The sequence below is a fragment of the Corvus cornix genome, chromosome 10 (assembly GCF_000738735.6).
Source record: "Corvus cornix cornix isolate S_Up_H32 chromosome 10, ASM73873v5, whole genome shotgun sequence".
Taxonomy (NCBI): domain Eukaryota; kingdom Metazoa; phylum Chordata; class Aves; order Passeriformes; family Corvidae; genus Corvus; species Corvus cornix.
Genome location: NC_046340.1, coordinates 2,419,196 through 2,444,823, shown reverse-complemented (window position 1 = coordinate 2,444,823; position 25,628 = coordinate 2,419,196). Strand labels below are relative to the sequence as shown.

Below are 25,628 nucleotides of genomic sequence, written 5' to 3'. Positions count from 1 at the left end.
CCCTTTCTGCTCTGTTTGGCTGATTACTCTTGTAGGTACCATGGAAAAGATTGAGCTGTTTTTAACCTCAGCAGAACTCCAGGTTCCGAGGAGATGAGGGCAGTGCTAATTAGATGCAGCTGCATTGTTAAGACAGTCTCTGGAAACCAAGGGCAAAGTAACTACACATCACAGGCGGGCTACTGGTGGTAATTAAGGAGCACTTGGGGCTGACATAGGTTGTTATTCACATAGCTGTAGATAATACAAACTAGCTGTGGAAGAAACCCTTCAAGTTCCCTCTGTGTAGCTATGATGAGTTGTAAGAATTTGTTAGGTTTTTTTCCTGCAGACTTTGAAAATTTTTCTGCATTGTATCCATGATGATGATTTAGTATATGGATTGAGGTTTTTTAGTGAAGAGAATCATGATATGGAAATTTTATTTTAAAATCACTGACAAAATGTCGGGGGAATTATGGATGCTGCCTGATTTCTGCAGTAGATATTTTGGTTACACTCTAGAAACCTGTTGAAACTTCAGAACACTGATTTAGTGGAGAAAGTCAGGGAATATAATTTTTGTTGCCTGCAGTCATCCTGGTCTGAGCTGTAATCCTGTCAGATTGCATTAGTTGAACAATACCTAGCTGCTCAGTGCTTTTGTGCGGGGGGTTTCCAAGACAAAACCCGAGTGCAGTGAGAAGGACAGGCAGTTCAGTAGGTGGTACATCTCCCTTCGAGTCTGTATTGAAGCAGTGCCTCAGTGTGGTACCAGGAGATGCTGTGCTGCTGGAGATAATGGTTAAGCTCCTGATCACTGTGGTCATGGCACAGTTTGCACTCTGGTCTCAACACAGTTTTTTTAATTCTGGTAGGCAGAATTCAATGCAGATACAGTGGTTTTTTAGGTTCTGTTTCATTTCTGTTTATAAGATGCCTAACAAAAGATGCTAATTCAAAACTGCTGATTATGCCCTGAATTTGATTATTACTACTAATTATAAAATACCTCTTCTTGTGCCAAAACTAATTTAGCTAACCTGCCCCTGCATCTCTTTTTGTCTTGAAGATATCGATGAATGTAGCACCATTCCTGGAATTTGTGATGGAGGAGAGTGTTCAAACACAGTTAGTAGTTACTTCTGCAAGTGTCCTCCAGGGTTTTATACAGCTCCTGATGGCTTAAAATGCATAGGTGAGTAGAATCCTGTGAACAATAGGACCATAGGTGTCATAAACATTCATGAATTTCTAAAATGGGTAAGAGTATGTCAGAAACATATTTCAACTTGTGAACTTGAAATCCTTCTTTTATATAAAAGTACATCACGTGCCTGTATATGTATTCTGAAATGAGTTTTCCATTTTGCAGGATGTTTCTTCTTTGCCTCTTCATTGTGACCTTCTCTTTTATTTTTCTGCCACAGTTTTTCTATTATGTCATATTTGTTGCCTTAGAACTTGTTTAACCATCTCCTTGGTACTGTTGCTTTCATGTTTGTCTTTAATTTAGTCCCTGTTATATTCAGCACTCATTTAGAAAAGCAAATTTGCATTCCAGCTGTTATGACCCTAATGCAGGTATTTGTCATTAAAAGAAATAGTGTGATAAACTGAGTATGGAAAATTTTTGTGTGCTTTTATGATGCTGATGATCTGGCAGGGCTGTTCTCTCAGGCTTTCACAGGTGGCAGAGCAGAACCCATCTTCCAAAGGCCCAACCAGGAACCAAAGAACTTTGTGAATTAAATGACTGCCACTGCAGTACCAAAGCCCTAAAAGAACAGTGTTAGCAGTTAATGCTTCTGGGAAGCATACAGCCTGCCCTGAGGCAGGTCTGTTAATTTATTTTTTTCTCATTTTTGTGCAGTAATTTCTTTTTTCAGTACCAGTGCTGAATTTTGGGCAAAAATCAAATGAAAGTTTTATTTCCTCAGTTTTAGCTTGTTTTTTTAAAGGCTCTTACACAGTGCCAGCATTATGAATCAAGACAGCATCCTGTGTTTAGTACCTTTGGAAGAAAATAATTTCAGAAAAAAATTGGAAAGAATCCCAAACTTCACAGAGATTAGTACCAAATAATATTAACTTTCCCGGGAGATCTGGAAATAGTTTGGGTTGTGATTAATTTTGAATGGTGCCATTCCATTTCTGCAGGTTGTAAGAAATAAACTGTTTTTCTTCCATCATCAAGAACAGCTTTTCTGTAGTTTTGATCCATACTCTACACTTAAAATGCCAACGGGAATTGCTTTTATTGCTTCAGATTAATAGCTTCTAAATTGCTATGGATCATTAAATCATTGATTGCTGCCTGCACTTAATATTTCTGAGCAAGATTCACCTCTCCGTAACAAAAATTTTCTAGAGATGCACAACTTGCATTTTCTTTTTACTTTATATATCACCACTCAGTCAGGACTGGCCAACATTCACACCCATGTCACATTCCTGCAGTTTCCCAGCATTTTTACATTTTCCCATGTATTTGTAGGCTGAGGCAATTCAGCTAAAGAATTGGAGTTTTAAATGGTAACAAAGTATGATAAATAATATGCCAGACTATGAGCCATCATTAAAATTTTGGCTTTGTGTTCAAGGCAAGATGTGCTAAATGGGAAGCACTATCAATTGTCTGTAGATATTTTGGATTCAGGTCTAATATGCAGACTCATACTTGCCATATTCACAGGGACAGAGCCCAGATTTGTATTACTGCTGGGCAAAACATGTAATCTTGATTTAATTACAACATGTCTGTCTTAAGTGAAAAGTGTTAGCTGAACGTGTCTGTTCTGGTAGAGAGGAGGAAATGCTTCTGAGAAATGTATTCCTTAGGGGACTCAAACTGAGCAGCACTGGGGCCAAACATCCAAAGGATGCACCAGGAGCTCCATTATTACAAACCTTAAAAATAAGAACAGAGAAAGCAAAGATAGTATCTCCTAGAGCTGAAGAGCAGAAACAAGAGCAGGGCATTTCATCCCAAGTACATGAAGAGTGTAGTGAAGAAAGTTGATAGCCTGTACTTCCAACTGGCATATTTTTTATTTTTGCGAGACACATTTTTATTGAAATTTCTTCTCATGGTGATTTTTTGCCTTTTCAGAAGGCTGTAATTTTTAGTAAAAATAATAAATACTAAAAACTGAAACAGATGAAAGTTGTTTCCTGCTGCTCTTGTCCTTATTCGTGTGATTTTACCATTTGAAACAGAAAAGGAAAGGGGGGAAAACAAAAATATTCACTTCTGATTACGAAGATGGAAAGATTTGGTATTTTTCTCATAAACTTACGGGGTTTTTTTCTGAAAATTGTGACTTTTGGACACCCTCTTATAATTGTTGCTAGATAAAGCAGTTTGCTGTGTGCTCATCTCTTCATGGCTCATTGTGTCCTTGCACAGATCCCATGTAGATTCCTTTTCCACTTCTTTCCATGTTTCAAAACTTGGTACTGACCAAAATTGAGAAGGATGAATTACAAGGGAGGATGATCAGGTCTGTTAGATTATTTCCTTCTTCCCATCCACCCCACTGTCACACCAAGCAACTGAGTATCTCCCCAGGGGTACTGGAGAACAGTTTTGACTCCAAGGAGTCCCCTTTGATTTTTAAGAGGGAGATGAAGGAGTAAATATTGTGGCAGTTTAGCTGGGTACCAGGAGAAAATGGAGAACCAGTACTAGAACTGAAAACTGATTGTTTGTTCTCTGTTTCAGATTTCCACTATATGATAATACGAGTGAGCTAATTAAAGTTTGGAAGTAAAGGCCAACTGACTCTTTTAGCTGTACTGCCAGTAATAGCCACGCTCAGGGTTCCAGCTAATAAAAGGCAGAACTATCACAGACTCTCACAACATATCACTATATGTCAACTTCCTCAAAATAGTATGAAAATTTCCTGGGTTTTTTTATATCCACTTGTGTAGCTAGTAAATTCTGGAACGCACTGGTACTAGACAGATGAATCCACCATGCCCTAAGTAATTGAGGTGCTGTTGCTTTAGGGAATGATGTCTGCTGTTGTAAGACTATATCTGCAACTTTTTCCACTACATTTTGACAGCAAGTATTTGTATGTTTTAGAAACAAACTTGGTCTGGTTTATCATGCAGCATCAAATCACATCACAGCTTATATTGAGTTTGACATGATGTGACATATTGTGAAACAATTCCTCAAAGCTTCAGATGGTATCACAAGATTATTTTTTATGATTTTTTTTAATCTCATCCACATTTTCATGTCCTTCTCTAAGCTGGGCTATCTCTGGGCAATGTTGTTAGAGCTGAGTATATAAAATCTGGGTACAGGACATTCTTTGTACAAACACATGCTTATCCTTTTTAGACAGGAAGCCAACACATCTCCATAAACTGTGTGATTGCACCAGTTAAAACTGTGTTGCTCTTTCTTGCCTGCAAGCCTATATCTTGTCAAATCACTACATATTTCAGCTGGGGAAGCCATGACTAATGAAAAATGAACTAATGCTTTGAGAGCTGCAATGCTGTGAATTTATTGCTGTGCATCCATGCTTTCAAATCAAGGCTTAATTGATCTGGTACTATCATTAATAGAGATGACACTGCGGTTTTTCTTTAGGGGCACAGAAGCATATGTTGTTATAGACTGAATATATGTTTTTACTGCATTTTTGCCTCTGTTGATTCATTGCTGTTCCATATTTCACTGCAGCTTTCTCACAGGTTACACTTGAGTCCGAAGCAGCCCAAATATTGTCTAGATTGTTCTGGTTTTCTGCTTCTTGTAATGTTGCAAGGGCTATGCCATCAATACTGCAAATCACTCCAGAAAAGTGGGACCTTTCCCTTTTGTGAAAGTCACCTTCCTCATTGGGCTGATGGTCACCCGTCCATTTCTTTCTCTTGGCAGACGTGCGCCCTGGATTCTGCTTCTCCACGCTGAGCAACGGGCGCTGTGGCAATCAGCTGCCGCAGCCCCTGTCCAAGATGCAGTGCTGCTGTGACAGCGGCCGCTGCTGGGCCTCAGCTCCAGCCACCGCTCCAGAAATGTGTCCCATCAGATCCACCGGTATGAGCACACCTGAGCTCTCACCAGCATGGCTGAATGCTGCATTAGCTGTGATTTTTTTTTTTCTTAGCCATAATGTTTTCATTAAAGAACTACACAGAATGGTTGAGGCTGAAGAGCACCTTGGCAGATTGCTTAGTCCAACTCCTCTGCTAGAGCAAAGCCTCCTATGGCAGAGTGCTCAGGACCCCCAGGAGGGCAAGCAGACAGAAGGAATTATTTGTTGCTAATTAGTGTTTTGTAGCCAAGTTACTCTGATCTTACCTAGTCCAGATTTGTTTTCAACATCCTCTTCAAGATCAAGTTACTTCCTCTGGACCCTTCTAATATATCCCTATTCCCTCTGCATTTTCATTCTCATTGGGAAACTGGGATTTCCTTCCTCATGACAAGCTTTCTGAGGTGCCATATATTTCCCGAAATTTGACACAAAACATGGTTTTTTTCTGCTACCAAAATGTGCTGTTCTTTATTGCCTCCTTGTGTATTGAGATCCTCAGATAATGTATCACTTGAATTGAGAGAAGATGGTGAGCAGATTGTGAAACTAAGTATGGGGGAGTGGAGGGAAGATGATTTTGAGATTGTTTAGGACTGGAGACCTAATAAAATGCTTTAGAAAAGGAAGATACAAGAAACTGAAGAATTTATGGGAGGAGGTTAAAGGAGGTGCAGAGTTAATGGAGGAATGGGATTGTAAAACTATAGCAGTGTAACTGAAGAAATTGTCAGAGCTCATAGATGGGAGTTTTTATTATTTTTGTTTTTAATCCTTTGAGTGAAACTGCATAGTACTGGAGCAGAAATCTACAATCAGAACTCTTGGAAGACTTTCTGTTTCTGTCACTGTCTTATTAATAATATTTAAACATGCTAAAAAAGTTCAAAACTGGCTAGAATCATGCTAAAAACAGTGCACTCTATTGATAACCATCTGAAATAGGAAGACGAGAAATTTTTCAGTCTTAACACAGTTCTTTTTTTCTTCAAATACTTTCTAATTACTCATATCTAACTGGTGAAGAAACTGGGTGGAAAAGTAAAGTAATTTGGCCAAAGCTACAGACTGAGACGTCATGGAGAAGGAACTAGAACCCAGGACTTCCTGACTCATAAATCCATGCAAGGTCTTCCAGATCATGGTTACATGCCACTTCTTTTTTGGTTTTGCTTCTGACCTGGGATATAAATTGAGACTATAAATTGCTCTTTTGAAAAGTGCTTTGAAATTCTTTGAAAAGCTTTACATGCATTTAAGGTATTGCTGTCATTATTTAATCAAGTTCAGTTATTCTTTACTTAGTGTATCCTGAGAGAGCAAGACAAGGAATTTGGAGCTGTCAGTGGCTCAAAGTCTCCTTAACTCTGAAATGGAAATTTACTGCAATATAAAGGGGAGCACTAGCTGCATAATGTAACCGAGTAGTTGCATTTTAAATGTGGGCAGCAGACCCAGTTGCCACTACAAAATAGGTTGTTTATTACTAGAAATTGCACATGGAGATTAAAGTTGCAGTAAAAAAGGCTTGCACTGTATTTTTTAATTACATGGCAGGAATTGTTTATGTGGAATAACAGGGGTTACCATTGACACTATTTAAAGACTAAAATAAAGGAACAATAGAGGGAAATGCAGTGACACATGAAGCAACCTAATCGCCCAACAGCATTAAATAAATGCAAACATCATAATCAGGAAAAGCAGAACTTTAGGCTATGATGTTTGTTTAACAAGTCCTCTGTGATTCAGGAAGAGCTTCTAATGTGTTTTACAGGTAGAAGGAGACATGAGATGAAAGTGTTGAAGGTTGAAATATCCAGCTTAGTTCTCCCAACATTTACTTTATTTTTCTGTTCTCATTTTTAATATTGTTTCAGGAATTCATTCATCTCTAGATTTTTTTCCCCATTATATAATTCCTCTCCCCTGTTGTGTCACAGACTTTAAATTTTGAAGTTCAAAGATACTGGCTGCACAAATGGTTATTTGTGTGCACACAGATTGTGAACATGAATTAGGTCAGCTGGAATGTGGTCTTTAATTGTGATACTCCGTGTGCATTTTTTGGATCGCAAGTTCCAAACCCACACTTCCCAAAGACAAAAGAATCATGGGCAAGAAGAAAAGTGGGGCAGTAGGGCAGATGCCACTAATAAACAATAGGAGAATGCATCACACTCAGCATTGACTGTGCTTACAGCAAAATAGATCATTTTCCCATCATCTGGAAAAGGATGAATTTGTGTGGATCTGACTTGGTTTGTCTTTGGCTACACTGCTTAGACTGCACCTTATTTGGTTTCTGCTTTTATTGGCAAACTTAATTTTCACAGGGAAATAGTGTTAGTGTGTTCATTCTCTAATTGGTTTTGCCTCATTGCTTATATTTATATTTCTTTGTTTTCGGAGGTTAACTTTTAAGAAATCCAGTTGAAATTGGGCTTTTTTCCCTGTTCAGTATTTTTCTAACTCTGTGGCAAGCTTTCTATTAAATTAACTTGGGATCAAATCCAGAAGTCCTTCTTTAGATAAACTTCACACTGAGTTCACCAAAGATTTTTGCTTGAAAGAAGACTAAGTAGATTAGGATCAGGTCCCTGCCTCACTGTTCAATTTCATGTCCAGAATGTCAGTTCTGTTACCTTTTTACTGGCAGTCTTCTGTCAAGTAGTGTTGAGATTCTGTGGATTAATGACTCAAGTCAGAGAACAAAGCTTGTTACTATGAAGAAAACATATAGGCTCACATTTTCCAGATTATTTAAGGTTTGTTATTGCTAATCTGAAACTGCAAGAAGGGGGAGAGTTGGATTAAATGGAACAGGCTGCAAGAGTCTAAAACAGCATTCATGTTTTCATGTTTCAGACGAGTACCGTAAATTGTGCACGGTAGCTGCTATGCTGCCAGCAAGACCTCATGACCTTCCTCCGGCCCGTCCTGACATCATCCCTCCACCACGCATTCCTGATGTTTACCCTCCTCCACATCCAGAAATCATCTATCCATCTCGGGCTCCACCACCTCATCGTAAGAGAGAAAGAAATAACCTCTCCTTGCACCGTGTGCATTTAGCTTCTTTAGAAACATGCATTTCTCAGGAGCGGTATGCTCCCTTCAGCTGTTGGTGTCTTTTACTTACTTTATGTGGACATGGAGTCTCTGGATATCCTTTTAATCAGAGCCTGCTTACCATGTACCTTATGGCAAGATACCTGTCTCATTAGTAGTGTTTTCCCTGTTAAGATAGGTTTCAAAAATCACATTCTCATTGTGTGTACTGTGGCTCACGTATTGTAGTAGTTACATTACTGTTATTTTAAGGCCGTTGTGAGCTTTGCTGCATGTCAGCACTGTGTAGTACGAGTAGCTCTTTGACTAGGTTGTGAAAGATACACATTAAAGAGCTTGTCTGACAGAAATCAACTTCTTTCAGGTTGTTTTCCTCACTTGCACTTGGCCAGGTAGGAAATGTACCGATTAAAATACTGCTCTGCTGGATACTGAGAGTGACCCAGTGTGCAGGAAGAACTATTTTAGTGCTACGCATGGATGGGCTCATTTTCTCTAGAGTAAGAAGGAAGCCAGAGCAGACTACCAATGCAGAGCAACATACCAATATAATACCATCCTTTTCTGTCCCTTGCTCAGAGAATTACTACATGCCCATGTAGTCTGGAGTAGGCATGTGCCACCTGAAACCGTTTGGCATAGCCACACACTCTTTTGCAAGTAAACAGAAGCTGATTTTGCCCATGCTCTGTGCAGATGCAAGCAGTCTCTGCTTGCACTGGCACCAGCTGAAACTATTTAGTCTTGGTTCAGCACCAAGCTGAGCTAATAAGCCTAAGAGACAAAGTATTTTAGCTCAGGCTGACACAGCACTGACGTAGCTGCACAGCTTCTGGTCAGCTGGGAGTAGGGACAGAGCCAGCTCATGCCTGCCTGCCAAAGACAGTATAGGCGTATTCCCAGGGTTATCCCTGCCCTCCTCACTGCTATCTATCTGGGAAGGCTAAAATAATGAACTGGTCTGCCTGCTCTATGCTAGTCTTAGGCTTTTAGTAGAGTCCCTGCAGTGCCACACACCCACTTTACCTCTAGGTATGAACAGACATGGTCCTCTTTGGCAGGACAAAAGATGAAAACAGAATCAGACTTGCCACAATGAAAATTTCTGTGGTTGTTAGCTGTTTTCAAACAAATCTCTTAAGAGTCAAAGGGCCATTTTCTCTCTCCCATTTTACTATGTAATTCACATCACAATTGAAGGTAAATGTTGACTTTTAATGGAAAATCCTGCTGAAGTTGTAGATGATCAGAAGCTATTTTGATGAACTATTAAAATATTTTTCCAACTGTTGTTATTTCAGCGATCTTGCCGGTGAACTTAACTGACTATTGCCAAACATTCCGGCATCTCTGCCGTAATGGACGTTGTATTCCCACTCCTGGGAGCTACCGCTGCGAGTGCAACAAAGGATTCCAACTGCATGGTAGAGAGGAATGCATTGGTATGTGGGTTTCTGCTGTAAATCACAGGGGGGAATTTCATTTTGGAGAAAAAAACATTCTTCTCCACACAATGTAACAACTGAGTTCTTAAATAGAAGAGCCCTGCCTCAAAAAAAAACCAGAAAAGAGACTTCAAAGAGCTAATTGATGTCAATGGCAAACTTACTTTTACAACAATTTTGCCTTTAAAACAGTATTTAACAAATCTTGTAATAAAATTATACAGAAGCAAGGATTTCTTATTTTACAAACTCGTGACTATAATGTGTTTATTAGTGATTGAAAATGATCTCTTTAAAATGCTACTAGCTTTTTGAGTATGCAGTGACCTATTGTTAAAAAAATCATAAACTTAGGCTTACTAAGATTTACAAGTCCTCTTTCAGCTCAGGACTAGTATCTTGTTGGGTTCTTGAGACCTTTAAGTTTGGAAGTCAGCAAGATCTCAATGATAGAAGCAAGGATTAGCTGTCTCTTAGATGCAAGATTTTGGTTCTGTCAAAATCTTCAGTGAAGCTGGGAATGTGGAAATGTGGGATTAAGGCCTCTACTTTTCACACATGCAATATCTTATCTTACTGAAAATTCATTTTTCCCAGCTCTTGCTTGTCTTAGAACATGGGATCTTTTTTTCTGGGCTCTCAGTGGTGTCCCCTTTCAGATTGAAGGCCACTAATTCTCCAAGTACAAAATGGTAAAATAACCCTGCAGGTAAAAATAACTTCTAGCCAGTGTCGTAATAAGATTATATTGTCTGTATTCCACAGATATTGATGAATGTGAAAGGAATCCATGCATTGGTGGAGACTGTGTGAACACCCAGGGATCCTACATCTGCCAGTGTCGTATTGGCTATCAGAGCACAGCGACCAGGACAGAGTGCCGAGGTAATGGTCATGCAGCCACCTCTGCTGTCGTGTACACATCAGGAGGGAAAATGGTTTTCAAGCAAAATTTAACAGATGGGTCAAATATGAGAGTTTAAAAAAAATAAAATCGGATATGGCAGTAAAAATTACTAACCTGCTGGAGCTGGCTGTTCACAGAGTGGGTTACGAGAAAAGGCATTTTGTCTTGTGCTAAAAGGATCTTGGCACTATTTATGGCTTTGAAGTAGAAGAGACATATTTTATTTATTTATTTTTTTTTAATATTAAGACACTGTTTTCTTTTGCTACTTGAAGATCTCAAGGATAATTAAACATCCCTTCTTTGGAGAAACCCTATATGTATAAAAGACTAAGGAAGCTGGGGGGGAAGATAAGTCTTCCAGTGGGTAAATATAAGATTACACTGCCCATGTGTTGCCTCTGCTCACTGCCAGAGAAAGAACTAAACATAATTTACAGCACTGAAAAGTTAGATGTGGAAAAGTAGTGAGTGGAGCACTGGGGAAGTCTAGATGAGGCAGCTGTAGAATCCTCGTTATAGTTATTTTGATGATCAGACTGAGCAGTAGTCCTGATGGTCTTCATCCTGTCTTCCTATGGGAGTGGGACCACATAACTCCTCAGCAGTCAACCAACCCTCTGTCAGGGTTTTGTCACTGCCAAATTGTTCTGGGTAGAAATTTGACTGTAAAGGTGGATGGATGCAGTCCTTTATCATTAAGTCATAATGAGAGGTTTCTGGCAGAAGAATGAATGACTGCTTTGATATTCCATAAAAAATGAAGCATCCAAATGAAACAGGGTGTTTGAATGCTCAGAGTCACAGATTATATTTGTATTTTGCTTCCTGGACTGAGTGCAGGGTGCAGAGCATGCACTCAGTGTGAAGCAGAGAGTTTCTATAAAGCTAGAAGAAAGTTATCTATATTAGTGTGCATTTCTTTTCTTCCTTTTGTGAATCAGAAAGGTGTTGGTGGTGCAGAAGCTCACTCTCCAGTCCAGGAGGACACGCAGAGCCAGCACCACTGCTGCATGTTGCTGGGGAGTGTTTGACCTAATTGCTGCCAAGCAGCCGTGTTGCAGAAGCATCTCCATAGTTCAGCTGACTGGTGGTGAGGGAGTGCTGAGGGGAGTCTCAGCCGTGATGAATTTACTCATGAGTCATTTTTGTCACACGCTTTTAATTTGACTGATTCATTACACAAACACATGGTTGTCAGAAGCCCAGTAGCTTAATGGCATTGAAGTGTGGTCACTTAGCAGTTCCTTTGCAGTCTATGGGAACTGTGCTTGCTTGACAGCCAGAGCAGAAAATGCTGTGATGTGCAGAATCTTGGTTTTCTAAAGGAATTTGTAGGACCAGTGTAGGGAAAAGAAAAAGGCTAGTGGGGTGCATTTGGCAAAATGTACATATAGCACTGGTGCCTGCCAAAATCAGCATTTGCTGTAGAATTATTTCTCATGACTACTTTGGATGTTTAGATTTTAATTTTTTGCGTGCACAAATGTGTCTGTGCTGATGTGCTTTTGGAGATGTATTCCTTACGTCTGCTCTTGAAAAACAGTCTCCATAATGACCAGATGTTTATGTATTCCTTGCTCTGAGGTTCCAGGGGAGGGTTTTTTCTCCATGATGACTCTGATTGGTGACCGATTAAACATTGCAGTCTGTATTGCAAGCTACTGATTCATCCATTATTAGGATCCCTTATAATTCTAGTAGGAGATTGGCTGAATGAATATCTTAATTGGAGACATAGGTGAATAAAGTCACATTGTGATTAATGATCTGAACAAAAAATGCTTCTCAATTGCAGAAGAGAGGATATGAAATGGACCTCAAAAAAAGGTGAAATTTCCTAATGATTAGCTATGAATGTGTGGGAGTCAAAGCTTTAATAGCTAAGTGCTTATTACTATAATCTACCCAACATTTTTGACAAGAGAAGGTCAGGTCTTACTGGGAGTTAACAGCAATTTTGGCTATTTCAGTGAGAGAGGGACTTTGATTTTTTGCTAGTTTCTCTGAGGAGAAAAAAAAATGGTGATGTTATTTCATTTGAAAATTAGAAATGTGTCAGACTAGTTCTGGGGCTCTGCTCAGCTGTGAGTATGAACAATGCGATTCAGTATCAATTTTCAACACATTAGGATGGCATCAGGTGCATTAAAATACAAAACCTAATGAGCTCTAAACATTAAAAGGCCAGAAGAATCTTGAGATGCTGTGGCATTTCTGCCTGTCCTAAGGAAGAAAGCTGGTGGAGTAGCTGAAGCCAGACATGGGTGCAACCAAGGGCCAGCAAAGTGGGCGGAAAAGGGGCTGAGCAGAGAGGAAAATCACGTTTATGCATTGCTGATTGATGATGCTTGTTTATCAAATGAGGTTTATCAAGCCTGTACACTTCTGTGGAAGTGGAGGGCTGCAAGCTGCCGCTGCAGTGCGTGGTCACTGAGCAGCTCGTGCCTCTGCTGGCCTGTTTGCTTGCTTGCAAAACAGTGATTTTCAAGGCTTTCTTAGGCTCTTCACAGAACTGCCACACTGCTAAGAAGGCAAGTATAGGTTCACAATTTTGACAGGTATCAGTTCCCCTGGCATAAGTGTCCAGAGAGGAGGGGCATTTGGGAGGACACCCTGTGCTCCACTCCTTCCTGAAGTGCAGCGATGCATTTCTACGGAGAGGGCTTGGGCAAGGGCACCCCCAGGGTACTGGGAAGCATGGGTGCATGATAGATAGGTCTGCATGCGCTGCTGTGTTCTCCCTGAGCAGAGTGCCCTGTGTGCAGGAATCTCTGGGAGATGGTCCAGGCCTTGATTGAGAATACTGAGCAATCTGAAAAATGTCTAGACAGTCTGTCTCAGCATCTCCTCTCCCTCCTTTGGAGGAGAGGGAGAGCTGCCAGCCTCGTGTGATATCACTATTCAGGTCCTCCAAAGCACTTGCCAAGCACCTCCTGCAGAGAGAGGGAAATGAGGATCTGATGTTTCAAATACAAAGTAAGCAGGAGACATTCTTCTGAGGTGGGAAAGTCTTGAACTTTCCTGTTATCTTACAAAGCAGCAGCAAAAGACAAGCTTTCCCCATCTTTCCCTAAGTAGTTAGGTACTGTTAAATTTTAAAGTTCAGTAAAAATATTTTAATGATGAGCAAAAATGAAAAAAAAAGGCCAAAAATTGTGATTCTTGTTTGAGAAAGCTGCAGGGTAATGTTCACTGAAATTCTTTCACAGCAACTTGAAATTTCAAGCTGACGAACATTTTCCACTCCCATAAAGTTCCGTTATGGAACTCAAAATAAATCCTTTCTCAGGTGAATACAATTTCCATGTAGGTTTAAAAACCTAGGGGAAGGGGAAATGGGAAAAATTCCTCTTGAGTATAAAAAAGAATCCCCCAAAATGTTATTTTTCTTTCTGTTTGGCTTTCAGACATCGATGAATGTTTACAGAATGGTCGTATCTGTAATAATGGACGATGCATAAATACAGATGGCAGTTTTCACTGTGTGTGTAATGCTGGCTTTCAAGTGGCAGTTGATGGGAAAAACTGTGAAGGTAAGACTTTTCTCAAGTTATTCCATATCAGTAATTACAGTTGCAAGAGGTTATTCACATCAATGAAAAAGAAAAGGACCCCTGGTGGGGGGAAGGGAAGGAACAAGGAGTCAGATTTCCAAATACCTTTTGCTGTATCTGGGAGGGCAAGTAAAATGTCTTTTGCAGCCAGTTCTGGAGCCTTGGCTTGGCAATCCTCAACAGGATGTCTGTCCAGCAGGAGAAATAGCACATACCACTATCACAAAATGCAGTTTCTTTGATGGGAGTGGTACATTTTGAAACATAGCACAAGTCACATGCTGCCTGATTTTACTGTGTGTTTAACAGCATGCTTTATGGGATCTTACTGGGTGACTAGCAATGTGGTTTATGTAGATGCAGGCTGGTCTGACCTATAAAAACTGTTTTAACAAAAATTTGTAAACATAATTGATGTGTTCCTACCTCCCAGACCTTTAGTAAAGAGGAAAAAAAGAAGAATGTTCTTTATCATGCTTCCCAAGGTCCTTGGGAGGGTTCCCAATGATCTATTCATACGTTAAAAGAATTTCAAGCACTGTTCTTAGAAACATTTTTGGCAGAATATTATCTCAGTGATTCAGCTCAAAGACTTAATGCCAAAATTCCTGGTTGGGATAGATACACGATTTTTTTTTTTTAATCATAAATTATTTTTGTCTGACTTAGCCTGTAAGTAAAAAGAAAACACACTATGTCTAGAAGTGTAATTTCTGTCCAAGACAGCTGCGGTATTAAGGAAAATAGCACGATTCTGAATATATTGTAATGTCATTATGATCCAGTGATTTTATGTGCTAGTAGTGATTCTGTTAATCCTTGGTAGAGACAGACATTTTAAGACTGTTTTTCCTGACTCTTTTTTAGATACAATTTAGCACCATAAGCTGCTTTTAAAATACCTTATTATGGAAGTACATTGACTAAATAGATTTGGAAATTAGACTATTCAAGAAAAAACCCTCTATTCTGATTTCTTCCTTTCCCACCAAATACCATGTGCTAATAGTAATAAAAACCAGGACATCGGCAGTCTGGTAAAACATTTTTAATTCCATTGCATGTGCTGCCAGAATGTCTGTTGCATCCACTTATGAAACAGTTTCATCTCTGGCATTGTAATGCATTGAGCTGTGTGCACACACACTAATCAGTAAAGACCATGGCATTGTGCCATACCTTAATGTAACTGTGTGTAGTTCTTCAGATGAAACTGGTAAATACCACTGATTTTTTTTTTGGATGTAACATCCAAAACTGATTTCATCTGCGCCAGGACAAAGTAAAGACTGAGAGGATATAAAAGCTTACTCAAATCAAGCACAGAAATCTCTACTTGCCTTTTTTTTTTTTCTTTTTTTTCTTTCCTGTTGTGTGAATAACTGTGCAGGGTTCAGAATAACAGTGTCTGAGACCTCCACCTTTTCCTATTTGAATCCTTCATGCTATCCCATTAGGTCAGAGGATGAATAATGCTTTTATGAAACTATTATTAGGAAGTACCCTTCTGTATGGCCTGTCATGCTGAATGCAGGAAAGGGGCAGGTTTTATTTTAAATGGAAGTTGAGGATGGCAGTGCCCACAGAATTCATGCATAAGCACAGTGCTGGGAATTCTCCCATACCATATATCTTAGACTTGTCCAGTGGAGGTTACAAAAGTTTTCACTCCAAACCCAAATGTACACTCCTCCCCTTTCAGGTCGTCTTAGTAACATAAAATTGTATTTACATTCTAAACAGGAGGCTGCTTCTAACCCAGCTTCTATTTAGATTAAGATTGCAAATCCTCTTTAATTGCATCCTTTCTCACTTTTTGATGGCTTTTACCAACTGGAAGTTCTTAAGCTGTCCAGTTTCTCATCTGTTTTTTATTCTCTTTGCTTTCTTTGGATTCATTCCTTTTTATGTTAATGATTCATTTTGAAAAATGGAGTCACTGCTTTGACACATCCTCTAGGACAGTTCATTATATCCCATCATATGTTTCTGATTATCATTATACCTCTGACAACTAAGAAAAAACTTAAGGTTTATCTTTTGGATATAACTAGTAAGAGTTCTTATGCATAAACATTATGAGCATTCTGTGTATTGTGTACATTTTCAGATATGGATGAATGCAGCATTAGGAACATTTGCCTCAATGGGATGTGCATCAATGAAGATGGCAGCTTTAAGTGCATTTGTAAACCAGGCTTCCAGCTAGCATCTGATGGACGCTATTGCACAGGTGAGCACAATAAATTTTGGGTTGCCGAAACTTGTGAGTCCTGTCTCTCTGGGTAGCTTCAGGAATAAACTTATTTCCTTACAGTGATCCTTGGGAACAAGATGTACTGAGCAGAGTTCTCAGCAGAGATGCTTTTTTAATCAGCTGGAATTCCTTGTCTTTGTGCAAGACAGTACTCAGTCTTCTCCACATTGTTGAGCAACCACCCTAACCAGCCAGTGGGAAATATTGTTTGAACAAGGACTGCATGATCTGACCTAGTCAAAATCCTTTTTCTTTTTGCAAATGGTGTCTTTTGCAGATTGGTTCAAGCATATCTAACATTTTGTATTTGGCCTTTGAAAGTGCTCTGCTTTTGGCCACCCAAACGTCCTGGCTCATTGCCTTCTTTGGGCTTTTCTCCCGTTCCTGTCTGGGTGCTCCTAGTCAATGCAGCATCTCTGAGGAGTGCCCAGCACTCCGTGTGACCAAGATGCAGACATGAGCACCACAGCAAGATTGCCTTTTCCATCTGGTGCACTAGCTCAGCAATACCCCCTGTGGGAGACACTGCAGCCTCCTGGTTGCTAGTTATTTACTTTTGTCATTAGAGTTTTGTTCAGTCCCATCAGGAACTGGAAATTTTGGGTATATAAATCTTCATGTTTCCACAGGTTTTACAGGCACAAAGCAAAAGTTCAAAACAAAGAATAAACAAGAATAAACAAGGGCCAAGTTACTTACAGTTTTTCTTTTGAAAAATTCAAAATCTTTTAACTCTTTGAATCAAGGCAGAAAAAGTGCTTCATTACACTTTGGCAAATTTAAAAAAATGTCACATTGCAGCATCTTGTGGACCAGTAGCTAAAGTAAATGTTTGAATAACTTGGTTTTGAGAGTTAGTGATGTGAACGGTGAATTAATTTGGATCCTTGTGTTTATTGAACACTGTACCAGTCCAAAACAGACTTTAGATCAAAATCAGGACAACAAATTGTGTAAAACATCTGAAACATCTCTTGAATGTGATGACTCTTGCACTAGGTATGCAGGAGAGTGCTACCCAGCCTTCAGGTAGGGGAATCAGGTAACTCTAATGAGATGATCCTGTTCTGGCTTTGTAAAAGGGTTGCTTTAGTTGGGATGTGCTTTATTTTCTCAAAAGAGCCATTGTGCATTTCCATACAAGTGTCTCCTTGGCCTAACAACTGCCAGCTGTGTTGGCTGCAGCCTTCACACACTTAGGGCAATCACATTTATTTCCATTCTTACCTGTTTTCCATGTGGGATGTGTGTGCTTTGCCAAAGCTGATTTTCCAGCTGGTCTGTGTGTGGGATGTCAGTAAGACTTCAATGCCCATCAGGCCATGGCACATCAGCCAGTTGTGTTCCCACAGATCCCTGGCTGTTCTCTGTGTCATTAGCAGGGATGTGACTCATGGATGCAAGCTCAGCCCAGCCCAACCCAAATACTTGTCTTGATTTTTGCCTTGAATATATATATATATATTTATTTATTTAATTTTATTTTTTTTATTACATCAGTCTGTGCCAGTCTGAAAGGCCACCCAAGAAGATTACGGATTACTTAAAACACAATGATGTTCAGTCTTACAGCCTCTGTTATGTGCCTCCTGGCTAAACAGGAGTATGGATATAGTCAAAAAGGGGTTTCTGGCCGTAGAGAAATGTTACTTCTCTGCATCAAAGGAGGAATATTTGAAAATTGTCCAAAGTTGCAGAGAACTCAACTGATTCCTACTGAAAATTGGAACAAATCTTATAGTAAAAAGAAGAATTTCTCCCACTGCTTTTCAGCACTTACCATAAGCCTTGTTCTTTATGAATGAGCATGCAAACATTTATTACATGTTAGAATTGTTACTGGGACAAAATCAAACCAGATTTTGAAACCTGGACACCCAAATTACACCTTTTATCCTCTTCATATTTGTCTCGTTTCTTCCATTTGCCCAAAGTATCATGAAACAATTCCCAGGTCTTCAGTGGCTAGAGGAGCACAGCTCTCCAGTCGTGTTACTAAAATTTTAAAAGTTTCATCTTTAATAATGTCTTTTCCTGTGTATTTTTGATGTTTGTCCTTATTGAGTCCTTTCTGTACATGCCAAATGTGCAAAGTAAATAACTGGTGTCCTACAGAACTGCAAGTCTTTGAAACACTCATTATTGACACTGCATATCCTGAATTTGTTTGTCAAGTGCATACATTAAAATCTGACACCAGCTAAAACTCTAAGGTCACGCTTGGGTGTGCAGGGAATTCTTGTGCACGTTGGGAGTATGTGTATGCACAAACTGACATTTCTGCAGCAAATTGGCTTCCTGCCTGAGCAATTTTGATAGGGAATTGAACATGTGTTCTTGCCAAACTAGGGGATCTACAAAGGAATGGAAGAGTGCAACTCATTGCTTCTGTAACCATCTCATTTGATGCACTGTAAGCTGAGTTTTCAGCTAGTAAGAAAGGCTTCTAACCCAAAGATGGGGATAATGTAATTAACACTTAGTTCCATAAAATTGGAATTTAAGTATAAGTACAGGGCATATGCTCGGCTGTCTGGTAAAAAATTCCACTTAGACTTTCTGAAATAACATGCCAGAAAAGAATGTTACACCATAGCCTTGTATATTCCCTGAAATACAAGACATGCTGAATTTATTCACCATTAGCTGCTTTCGATGATGATTTGCTTGATTTTTCAGAAATACTGGGCAGGCAGAAGTTTGAAGCATTATTTCTGTTCCACACATTGTTTCATCTTTAGATCAAACAGGAATGCCCTGAATTGAAAGCCATTGCAAGGCAATTGAAAATGGTAGTTTAGTAGTCTGAGTAAATTTTTCCTGGTTAAAATTGGAGGACTTTGTGTACCCAGCTAGCACTGCTAAGCAAGCTAAACAGAAAAGGCGAAACTCATTGAACATGGAGAACAAATCCATTAGTTGGTTTTCCAGAACCAAGCTGAGTATATTTTAAGTTGTCCAAATGGTGACTTTTACCACAGAAGACAGCGGAGTGTTCTCAAGGTTAGAAATTTGGACTTTATGCCTGTGTGGAAAGTTGATTAACTCCATGGAATCTCAGCCCTGGTAGAAGCAGAGGCTTTTTACACATCTTTACAGGAACCAGGTTTCCAGCTGATTTGCACCATTTTAAGTGACCCACTTTACCTTTCCAAAAAATGTCTGCAGCAGTATTTCCAACACATTCCTAAATTGGTGCAAAAGAAAAAAGATGGCACATGTCACCCTTTACTAGCTTACAAAATCTTTTTTTGAAAATGAACTACAGGAAACGGGAAAGAAGTAATTTTGCCTTTCTGTTTCTATAAATAACCTTAAAAAAAACCAACTTTCCTTTTTTTTTTAAGCTTGTAGGAGAATCTGTCATAGGAGTTCAGTGTTGTCTACCAAAATAACTGTCTACAACATTAAATAATAAGGGCTCATTTTGAATCCCAACTCCATTTTTATCTCCACTGAGTAAGGACTAAATTTAAAAGTGGCAAAAACATTTAAGATTTGTCTGAAACAGAACAAAAGATTGCAGGATGAAGTAGAAATGAATTGAGCCCATGTACTTAAATATAGCTTTTATTTTAAAATGCAGTTTGAAAAAGGAATCTTGGATCATACAAGCCGTGTTTTATGCCAAACAACACAAACTAAGTAAAACACAGAGGTGTTTCACTCTCAATTTGCCCTTTTAAGGTCAGAAAAAAGGAAATTGTCACACACACTGTCTCTTGTATATAGTATGGAGAATTGTTATGAAGTGATTATTTTATAAAGGTTATACATACTTCCAAACAATATTTTAAACACTCCTTTTATCACTTCTAAAATGATGATACGCTCTCTGCATCTAGAGAATGATCTTACTATTAGCAGGGTACACAGCCTATGTAGTTTTTTTACTAATTTAACATCCCTTTGTGATAGTCTAATATTATAAGGCTTCATTCCTGTATTTCATTGCTATGGGCCTTATTGTTCAACATGCCAGTGTTGGGCAAAGGTGGTGGCTTGTGCTGGGCAATTACTCAGGGCTCAAATCATTAACAAATTCCTTTCAAGGCTGGAGTGCAGTCTGTTCATTTAAAGTTTATAAAATGGGCTGTAATGAGCATCCAGTAGGAAAACCCAATTGTCATGCAGATCACCAGAGGGACAGGGACTGTGGGCAGCGACTGACTGGGGAGATTCAGATGTGCTTCCAGAAACTGAGCCCAGAGCAGGAGGAAAGGAAATTCTTTGGTGGCCCTGTGAAGGCACCTTGTGGGGAGGTAAAAGATTCAATTTGCTGTTTGGACTGATCTCTTACAGCATGAACTGTTAATACGGAAAGGGAACGTCCTGTTATATACTACATGAGTCCTTTGTTTTAGCAGCCATCGTTTCTTCCTTCCTCCAATTATGATTTTGCCTGAATGACCCTTAAATCAGAACATGCACCTCTTGGGAACAAGCTAGGAAAATATAGCCCCTTTTATTCTCCAAGGAGAGCAAAATCGTTTTGTTCTGTTTATTTCTCCTGAATTTGGCATTTTCTTATTCTGTTTCAAAGAACGAATTCATCACTATTGCTAACAAAATCTTTACTTGAACTACTATCCATTTACCCTTGATATTTTTCTATAGGATACATTGAAAATAAGCTGCACAAATGCAAGTTTCAGCCAGGCATTGAACACTATGTAATTTAACTTCTAATAAAGCTCGTTCTGTTCTCCAACAGACATCAATGAGTGTGAGACAGATGGAATATGCATGAACGGGCGCTGTGTGAACACTGATGGCTCTTTCAGATGTGAATGCTTCCCTGGCCTTGCAGTAGGACTGGATGGACGTGTCTGTGTTGGTAAGACAAACTTAATGGAGTCACAATCAACCAAGGTTAAGGCATCAATGCTAGACTGATGGACAGATCAAGTCTGAATGTAGAATTTAACATTTTTTCATGGAATGGTGGGTAGTAGTTATAGTGGATACTAACAGCTCTGGGATGCTTGCTGTAATAGCCCATTTTGCTCCGTTTTCATTTTGTTTTTATTTAAAGAGAACAAAAGTGTGGGTCAAATCACAAGGTCAGGTAGACTATACAGACTAGAGGTAACTAGTGCTGTATCAGTTCTGAGTAGGTGAGAATTTGCCCTGTTTGTGTCAATGTAAAACTCTTCATTTGTCACTAAGCTCAGAGATTTAATTACTGTCACCTCTTTTTAACGTGGGATGTACCCAATTTTCTGCCTGTTTCTGTACAAGCTCAGTGTTTGATTATAAAATGCTAATGTGCCTGACAGCCATTTGTGGGCCAGTTCTTAAATAAAGAGAAAAATCACCCCTGGATCTGAAAACATAAACATATGAAGTCTTATGTACTGGAATAGCATTAATGACTTTTTCTTGGGTTTTTACAAGCAGAGAAAGAGCAAAGACTTTGTCCATTTTCCCCGTAGCTTCTCACTAGTTCAAGGTTAAGAACTGATTGTTTGCCCAGTAGTTCACTAATGCATGTTAAGTCAGTAAATGCAGTAACACTTTGTATGCCTGAGTTCTTGGGAGCATGAGGAAGAAGAATTTCCTGTCCCAAGTAGTGGGGGGTGGGGGTGGGGTATAGGTGGCTGAAAAGCAGAGGGAAATAGTGAAAGATCCGTTGTTTTGACAGCTATTTCATGGTGTTTATGACACCCGAGCTGCATTTAATATTTGTCATAATTGATGGCAGGATAGTTGGCTATGGCAGGATTAAGAGAGATTTCTTCCCTCAGATACACATATGCGGAGCACATGCTATGGTGGCTACAAGAGAGGCCAATGTGTGAGACCATTAACGGGTGCAGTTACAAAGTCAGAGTGCTGCTGTGCCAGCACTGACTATGCCTTTGGAGAGCCTTGCCAGCCCTGCCCAGCACAAAATTCAGGTATGCCATGTTCACTGGTAAATCTTCTAATTTACCATTTCTGTTGATAAACTGTTTTTGGAAAGGTAGAAGAAAGTTTTTTATTAACATTGCAACTTAAATCAGGAGATTAAATTGTTGTATAACGTGTTACATACTTTGAACAGTCCTCTGTTTTGTATGTTTTAAGGCTACGGGAGATATTTTTTTAAAGCAACAGTAAATTACAATGTCTGGGTCCGGATTTGTTATGCACATTAAAAACAAACAGGACATTTTTAGGCAACAAACTGTATTTTGGTAGATGTAGATAACAAAAAATATAATTTTTAACTCAAGTTAGTAATGGAAAAAACTTGATTAATTCATAGATTCAAATTCTTATGTACACCTGCCAATCAGATGTTTGCTGCATGACTCCTATATCCTTCAAGTGATCTGAAGCAGTTTATTCAGTACCTCACCTTTGGGTAGTCAATGCACAAACAAATGTCCAGTTCAGTTTCTTGCGAATACTTGAGTCTGTCACTGAAATCCCCCCCAAGTGAAGTTGTCTGGGACATAACTTCTCTCTGGCAAGAAAGCACTCCTAACCATTCCAGTGGGCAGAAGTGTTTTAGGAAAACACTTCTTCCAACAAGACTCAGCTGACACAGTCCTTGCCTTGAAGCCAGTAAATTAAAGGACCTTGCTTTCATGGAGGTGACTGACTGCAGGGAGCTGGTTTGAAACCTCAATTGGTCAAGTGTTTCTTGTCACTCAGCAAATTTGTTGTTGCATATAAAGAAAGTGTGCCATTTGGTATGTAGTTCCAAGGCGTGTCATATTACCATGGTATTGGCTTTGTAGGCAAAAATAATTCTAGATTTATTTTTCAAATCTGTTTTTTACGATAGCTTTCTGAAAGCATTAGGGAGACAAAACCAGTTGGAACAAATTAGGCTGGTAGGGCTGATGTGAGCTCTTCAGCAGGAACTTGCTGATGACCATTTTATAACTTGGTGTGTTGTTTAGAATAGCAAAACACCAAGGACGTGTTAGCAAAATAGAAAAGAGCTTTTCCAGCAGCCTCTGGTGATGTTAGTGGGCCTTTCTTATTGTACAGGAGAGTAGAAATCTTCTACAAATACTGGACTCTGTATCATTGACTTCAGTGTTATGTTTGATTTACTTTATTGGAACATTTACATATGTGTAAGCTATTTTTCCTGTGTTGTTTTCCTCACCTCTTCAATTGTCAAAAAAAGGCTGTCTCATGTAGGGTGAAGTGTAGCATTTCTTTGGGCTTTCAGTGGGGGAGGGAAGGAGAAGATTTCTTAGAGAAGCATTTTACCAGAGAGACTGAAAAATATTCCTGAAAGGAAGACCTCTGTGCTCCTCAGAAGCAATTTGCAGAAGTTCCTGCCATTCTAGACTAAATTTTGTTGATGCACATTCAGAGCAGTCTGCTTTCACATGCAGTGACAGTGATTATTTGATTCAGGCCAGGGTACATATTAATTTGCTGGTTATGTTAATAGTGGGAGATGTGTTGCATGGGATTTTCTCAAAGAGAACACAGCTAATTCCATAAATATTTTTAATATTTATTAATTTTAGCAGTGTAAGTATTTTGGATGTTGTTATAGTGAAAATATATTGAAAAATGTTGACCTGTATGGCAATAATTAATGCTGAGCTGGCTCTCAGTTTGTGCTATTAATTGTCCTGAACTCAGAAGAAGAACTTGAACCCAGCAGTAAGACATTTGAGAAGCTTTGACACATATTTTAATTTTATTTTTTATAAGGATAAGATATCCTTGGTCTACTGTGAACTCATGAAGACACTTCTGCTAAATGGAGTTAAATACGGGGAAGATTTGTAGGAAAAAATGTTGTGTTTCCTGGTCTCTTTGAACATGCACCTTGAGCAAGGACTTGGACATACAAGTTCTGGAGAATCTTGCTGTGATTATGTTATGGTTCGTTTGTGTAGGAGGACCAGCATGAAGTTTATGTCTATTCTTAAATGCCACAGTTTGTCATGTGAAGTTTTTACTCATCCATCTTCATAAGCAGATTCAGCCCCTGAATCTGCCGAAATGCTTCACGGGTTCAGAATACTGTGAGGTTATTAACATTTTCAGAAGAATTGGAAGGCATGTTAATAATCTTTCTAATAATTGCCATAGTGTAAATGGTGATGGTGAAAGCAATGAGCTAAGAAAGAATATTCCAGTAAGTATTTTAATATTTTTTCCAGCTGAATATCAGGCTCTGTGCAGCAGTGGAACTGGCATGACTGCAGGAGGAAATGGTAAGATCACCTAATGTAATTCAAACTATAGCACTTTGGTCTGAAAGTGTTACCTTGATATCCTTAATTTGTTAGCCATGCTGGTGGGGATGGTGACAGAAGAGGATGGGAGAAAGGCTTAGGGTGAAATGAATGGAGCATGAAGTTTCAGGATCATGACATTTCACCTGTGGGGCCTCTGTTTTACATCTTGGAGTGTATGTAAGTGCCATTATAAAATAATGACAGATTTATGAGAAGTGTTGTCACCTACATGACTTTTTATGTAAATTATATTTGCATATTTCAGGTGAAATCATCCTGAAGAATAAACATATTGAACATTGAGCTTACTCATGTTTTCATCTGTCGAAATAGGCCAGAGTTTGTTTAACTACAAAGAAGAGGGAAATGATTACAATAAAAGCTTTGTAGTCATAGAACTGGGAAACTTCAAACTCTTAAGTCAGCCAGTGCTTACTAGTAGATTTGCTGGCAGTAGATAGGGAAAAGCACTCAGAAAGAAGGAATATTAATGCTTTGGCAAGTGATGCCATCTGGAAATGCTGTGAATCAGGAGATATGGGGAGTATTAATACGTGGGCTTTTCTAAATCTAATCTGTTACCCCAGTTTAATATTCCAGTTCTTACCTACAGTTGAAAGTTTCCTAAGTGACCGTGGGCTAGAGATAAATGAATGTTAAAGAGATGCTTTTTTCTCTTGGATGTGAATATTTAGGTGTGAATTTCCTGGTCAGAACTATAATTATAAATATGGAGCAGCCAATGTTAATGATATTGAAACTGTCTTTTCCTAGTTTGGAGAATTAACCCCTACAAGCCCTCAACAACTGGCTCTGATGTTTGGGTTTCTTTACCTTTATGTAGATATTAATGAGTGCTTATTGGATCCCGATCTCTGTCCAAATGGAAGGTGTGAGAATCTGCATGGAACATACAAATGTTATTGTGACCCTGGATATGAAGTAGACTCAACTGGGAAAAACTGCATTGGTATGAAATGTCTTATCCCTAAAGTATTTATAAAGAATCATCATATCCTTTTTCAAACTCTGTTGGCTAAACTATCCAAATCTATACTTCTAGTCTTTTCATAAAAGCAGAGGCTGCAGCCTTCTCTTGAACATGACTGGTCTGACCAGTGTACAGTATTCTGATGAAGTCTGACCAGTG

General features: G+C 39.1%; 1 protein-coding gene across 2 annotated transcripts in view; it reads left to right on the top strand.

Annotated features, from left to right (window-relative positions):
- FBN1 (fibrillin 1) overlaps nucleotides 1-25,628 on the top strand; it is a 145,040-nt gene that overhangs the window by 58,513 nt on the left and 60,899 nt on the right. For both annotated transcript variants that reach the window (XR_005602806.1, XM_039557878.1), the window contains exons 9-19: nucleotides 1,052-1,177; nucleotides 4,883-5,041; nucleotides 7,908-8,069; nucleotides 9,413-9,553; nucleotides 10,322-10,441; nucleotides 13,874-13,999; nucleotides 16,131-16,253; nucleotides 20,992-21,114; nucleotides 22,025-22,177; nucleotides 24,401-24,454; nucleotides 25,323-25,448. Coding sequence is in view for 1 of the 2 variants with exons in the window: in XM_039557878.1 (XP_039413812.1) it covers nucleotides 1,052-1,177; nucleotides 4,883-5,041; nucleotides 7,908-8,069; nucleotides 9,413-9,553; nucleotides 10,322-10,441; nucleotides 13,874-13,999; nucleotides 16,131-16,253; nucleotides 20,992-21,114; nucleotides 22,025-22,177; nucleotides 24,401-24,454; nucleotides 25,323-25,448 (1,413 nt within the window). In the remaining variant the exon portion in view is untranslated. The remainder of the gene's footprint in view (nucleotides 1-1,051; nucleotides 1,178-4,882; nucleotides 5,042-7,907; nucleotides 8,070-9,412; nucleotides 9,554-10,321; nucleotides 10,442-13,873; nucleotides 14,000-16,130; nucleotides 16,254-20,991; nucleotides 21,115-22,024; nucleotides 22,178-24,400; nucleotides 24,455-25,322; nucleotides 25,449-25,628) is intronic.